At 28.5% G+C, this 5,623-nt stretch overlaps 2 protein-coding genes across 2 annotated transcripts in view; one reads left to right on the forward strand and one right to left on the reverse strand.

The window, feature by feature from the left end:
• The window catches only part of LOC119675551 (odorant receptor 85b-like), a 2,785-nt gene extending 1,949 nt beyond the window's left edge, over positions 1-836 (forward strand). The window contains exons 2-5 of the mRNA XM_038086757.1: positions 20-230; positions 302-503; positions 564-719; positions 783-836. Coding sequence (XP_037942685.1) covers positions 20-230; positions 302-503; positions 564-719; positions 783-836 — 623 coding nt within the window. The remainder of the gene's footprint in view (positions 1-19; positions 231-301; positions 504-563; positions 720-782) is intronic.
• A 3,649-nt stretch (positions 837-4,485) lies between these two features.
• LOC119675552 (ficolin-2-like) lies at positions 4,486-5,382 on the reverse strand. Its single transcript, XM_038086758.1, has 2 exons — positions 4,676-5,382; positions 4,486-4,609 (listed from the first exon to the last, which is right to left on the reverse strand). Exons 1-2 carry the CDS (start codon positions 5,380-5,382, stop codon positions 4,486-4,488), a joined length of 831 nt encoding a protein of 276 aa, XP_037942686.1.
• Positions 5,383-5,623: the final 241 nt, after the last annotated feature.

Here is a 5,623-nt window from a genome sequence, read left to right on the forward strand (position 1 = left end):
TATTATGCGATATATATAGCACAATACAGTGTCGCTTATTGTACGGCAGTGGGACAAATATCAGCTGATTTGTTGTTGTGTGTCGCAGCCACACAGTTGCTGATGCATTATGATTATATAGCCCATTGCATTGAGACCTATAGAATTAAATCCAAAATGGTGACTAATGGCGTTAAACATGATATGGAGTTTCTAAGAAACATCATCATTTACCACGAAAAGCTGTTAAGGTGAGAAAATTCTACAATATACTTATAAAAATAATATACAATAATAATAATAAGTTTATGTACTTTTTTAGTCTGTCTGATATGTTGAATGACGTCTTTGGTGTACCCCTGTTGGTAAATTTTATGTCATCGGCTTGCCTGATGTGTTTTTTAGGATTCCAATTAACAACTGGAGTTAGCACAGAAATATTACTTAAATTACTTTTATTTTTATTTTCCTCTTCAGCGCAGGCCTATCTTATCTGTTATTTTGGACAGAAACTGTTAGAAGCAGTAAGATTAATTTGTGTAAGTTTAAATGCTTTGAATTCAAAATAAATAAATTTCTTCCAGAGTGCCGGAATTTCTAATGCAGTTTATATACATAATTGGTTTGAAGCTGATTTGAAATATAAAAAAATGTTGGTTCAAATGGCTAGACGGGCTCAGAGACCTGCTGTGCTTAAAGCTACTGTGTTAATTAATATCTCTAACGTAACTATGACGGATGTGAGTTGATTTTAAATATTTAAAGGTACTTGTATAGATTAATAATTTATTCTCTATTTTCAGTTACTTCAAATATCTTATAAATTTTTTGCTCTATTGCGCACTATGTATAATTAGGTTCTAAAGGTTCCATTGGAAATTTGAAGTATTTATTAATAAAACTGTTATGTGAGGAGTACGATAAATACTTATTTAAAAAAATTAATTTTAAATAAATAAATGTTTTAGATTAATCACATCGCTTGCAAAACATATATACATGAATAAAAATAAAATTTAAAAATAATTATAATAATTGGAACTTTTCTTATTAGTTTTTATACTGACGGTCAGGTAATGTTTCTAACGTACATAAATCTGAAATTTATTATAATTTAGTGAAAAAAACATAGAAAAAGCTTCTTGATTCTGTACTATTTGGTTCCAATTGACAAATCATAAGAATTTGGTTAAGGCACTTCCATTTAATTCATCGAATTTTTAAATAGAAATTAATAGAGTTAATTTTTCATCTGTATACCATAGACGAACTATTGTATCTTACCAGATGCATAATTACCTAAGAATTTTTTCACTCCAACTGTATGAAATTTGACTCATTGATTTAAGTGAGGTCCGCGATATAAGGTTTATTTATTATATTTATTATACAATGTATAGTTAAAATAAAAAATTGTAATATTATGTAATGAGTGACAAGATTTTAAAATTTATTGTTAGTCTCATTGTAAGAGCAGATACAATAAATAAATGTTAAGTATTTAAACAAAAACACCTGTATCCAGTAAAATTGATCGCTGTTTGACCGCTCAGACTTCTGAATCAATTCTTTGAGGAAAATTCTTCTGTTACGTTGTATAAGAGGAAGACATTGAAGCATGTCCAAGCAAGAATATAAGAATGTTTCGTCGGTTTTCGAAAATCGAAACTGCACGTTATGTTTATTTAGTTTTTCTAATGATATTCAAGATATTATGATATTAACTCTTCATCTTCGAGTAGTTCGGTAAAAAAAGCTTTGAACAGCAAGAACCTTTCCTGTCAGATTACATGTGGTAAGCTTTATTGGTGAATTCAGATTTCATCAGACTTTCTATTTTCTAATTAGTAATTTCTGCTAACTCTACAATTGGCCATAGTCCATATATAGTAGCTTTGATAGACGATATACTTGGATACCAAAGTGCGATTTGTTTAGAAATAAATGAACGATAGATTATTGCTCTATTTTAGGGCCAACATTTTAAAAGTCTTACTAGCTAGATAATAAAGAGTTGCACATCAGATAATACAGATAAATACTAAATACTTCTTAAAATAACAATTGGAGCTCGATAAATTTGAAATAGTGAAAAAACTCAAACTCTTTAGAATCAACTTCTACTAGAACTCTCTTTTCATTATATGAAAAAACTATATAAACATGCTTAAGTCAATGGAAATGTGATCCAGTTTTCAAATACGAATGCAAGTTCTATAGTCTGCATTTTTCACCTAAAGTTTTTTCGGTGAAATGATGCTTGAACTATTATGTGGAACGTTAAGTCTTAAAGAATAAGGCTTCTGGATAATATGATAAAAATGTTTAATGAAAGAGCCATAGCAAAGAACTAGAAAAAGCGCCTGTCAAGAGAATCAATGCAGTAAAATCTTAAGAGAAGGTCTGACCATACAGAGTTTTGTTTATAATAATAATAAAAATACAGGAGTTATAAAATTTCACAATATTTCTCCAAAATGTGATATCAAAATATTTCCACCGTACCTTTTTGTTTTTAAAAATTATGTAGATCATTTCAATTTCTTTCCATTTCAATGACTTTCCATATAAAATATTAACAAACGACATATTTTACTAATAAAAAATAAAATTAATATCAACACTACCCAGAATTTTTCCAATCGGCTAAGGTTCTATTATTGATTTCATATTAACTAATGGTGTATTTTAAAAAACACTAAACCCAGTGGTTTAATGCAATTATAGGAAACAAATGAGTTTGCAACGTCATAATGTAGTATTTCACCACGAAAGCTAAGACAGTTGCCGGTTCGATTCGATAAAGGTCGGTTTAGTGTTTCAGCGTGTCGTATAGGGTTTATTATAAGTATTACTAAATTAACAATTTAATTCATTTATTAGAATAAAAATATATATTATTTTATAAAAATATGTATAAACAATATATAAAACTACTGCCAATTTAATTTATTTAAAAATTATAGACAAAATGTGTAAATGAAATGTGATTTTGTAGTGAATAAATATTTGCTTATTGCTTTTTCTTTAATGTGTGGTTAAAGTATAAATAATAATTTTTATAAAAACAAAAATCAGAACAAAAACAAAAACAGCGTATACAAAATATTCCGTTATTTGCACGCAAAACAGCCAACGAAGAATATTGCATTTTTTAATAAAAATGATTGCACGAACAAAAAAACAAGATTGGTGAAGTCAATTTCAGTCACCTCCGCTGTGATCAATCATATTTACTACAGCAACAATAGCAACAGCATTTGAGGTGAAAATGAGAAAACAAAGGATTTAGTGTAATGGGCAATTCATTTTTTCATGGTGGTTTGTTAATATCGAAAAATTGTGGACAAAAGTTAATATTAATGAATTTATTGCAATAGTTTATTACAATTAAATATAAAACTACAAAAAATGATATTAATACTAATATATTATTATTGTAAAGAAGTAAACAATTCAAAAAAAAAAAAATTGATCGAATTAAATCAAATATTGTGTAATAATATATACTTGAGTGACTAAGTAAACATTTATAAGCTTTTTGAGTGAAATTTGAAATATAAAAATGAGTAAAACGTGCTGTACAATTTTTTAAAAAAAATGAAGTAAAAAGTTGCTATAGAATTTCACCAGTGGTCGCAATAGAGGTAAGTAGGTATATCCTTTTTATAATTAAATAATGTATGATAATAATTAAGAATTTCGAATTGATACATGAATTGTATATACTTATAATTTGAAAGATTTTGCATAAGAAAAAAACAGACCTATTTGTAGTGAGTAAATATCGTTCTGGCTTGCATATTCAACTATGATAACAAAATGCAGCGGAATCACAAAATATAACGTAATCACTAAATGTGATGCAACCACAAAATGCAACGCAATCACAAAATCTAACACAGCTACAAAATGCAACGCAACCACACGAATGAAAGTATTGGAACTATAGTGATTACAGCCCTGCTTATATGTTTCATATTTTATTGGTTTATTATATATATATATAGTATGTACAATACCGTGTTTTCGTAGTAAGACTAAGGTTTATACATTTCAACTAAATTTTCTTCTAATTAAATTCACACAAACACGTTTTCAATTTAGAATAATATTTATTCGAGCATAAACAATTATTCTTAATGAATGATATTAACACTTCGTCAAACCTTGAATTTATCCATTTACTGATAATTAATTATCTTAAGTAATAGCGTCTAGAATTATTGAGAAATGGATTTCGAATTAATGTATGTATCTATATGTGTTATGGTATGCAATTATTTTGATTGTAAAAAAATCTCTATATATATGGTATTATATTACTTAAGGGGAATAGAAACCGTCTCACTTTTACAACATAATAGAAAATGTAATAGAAAATGGTGAAGCTATTTAGCTCGTAATTTCAAAAAAGACTTTATTTATATACATTTGTTATATATGATGAAACTCTGTTAACTAATATATTACTTCATAAAATAATTTTTTTTTCAAAGTATCATATTAACTTTTACTTGGTCTGATCGCCATTATTGCACCTTTCAGTGAATATTCAATACCATGCCAAGTTTTCCAATTTATTCCAGTGTAATTTTTATAACCACTGCCGTATTCACCATTTAAGTTACTATTTTAAATGAAATATACTATAAGAAGAAACTTATAACCATAAAAACTGGAAGGTTTTTTTTACCTATCATAGCAATCAAAATTCCACCAAGAACTTTTGTATCGTTCAGCACAATTTTTAGAAGTTATGTCGTTATCAACATTCTTTGTGGAAAACTTTTGCCCCTGATGCGAACTAAATGAATCACCAGCATTTCCACTGTATTTTCCCAAAATACTTAAAGTATATTGAGTGGATTCATCGCCAATGGCAAATAAATCATATTTTGCATAACGTGTTTCACCTTCGAAATCTTCTAGCCTAATCCATAATTCATGTAGTTCGGACTGTGTTAGAGCATGCAATTTATCTAAACCAATAAAGAAGGCGCCATTTAAGTTACCGAAACCTGCTTTGTATGTTTTCCAATCAGCAAAAAAATTTACTCTGCTATCTTCACGTCGTTGAACAACCGTCCAAGCAGTGCTATTATCTGGATCCGATTGACAGTATACATAGAAAGGTTTCAGATCAGATTCGGGTAGATAAATCTTGTAAATACCACTTTTTTTACTGCCGTCAGGCATTGCTTCAGCGCAACTCATTGGCAATTGTTCAGTGGTCGTTCTGTCAGGAATCTCCTTCGTTGGCACTGCCGAAATAGATCTAATATCCAATTTATGGGAGAAGTTATTGTTTATGTTTTCTGCATTTTGGCTTTTCTTTGTTTCTGTAATTGGCTGTAGAACTTTTGAAATGATGCTACGCAATTCTTTCAATTCACGACCCATTCCTAAGCAAATTTTACTACTTAGTTCATTCAATTTTATTGACTTATCGTCATCGTTATCATTATATTTATATAAAAATTGAACTTCTGCTTTTGTTTCTATTGAAAATATTGAAATGCATATTAATAAAATTACGCTTAACTTGGAGTTTAACATCTTGGCGAGGGTCCGGTTCTTACTATAATGAATTTCAGTACTGAATAGCGTATTTATATATGTTAGTCTTCTAGAATTGCAGCGA

The sequence above is a fragment of the Teleopsis dalmanni genome, chromosome 2, assembly GCF_002237135.1.
Source record: "Teleopsis dalmanni isolate 2A chromosome 2, ASM223713v2, whole genome shotgun sequence".
Taxonomy (NCBI): domain Eukaryota; kingdom Metazoa; phylum Arthropoda; class Insecta; order Diptera; family Diopsidae; genus Teleopsis; species Teleopsis dalmanni.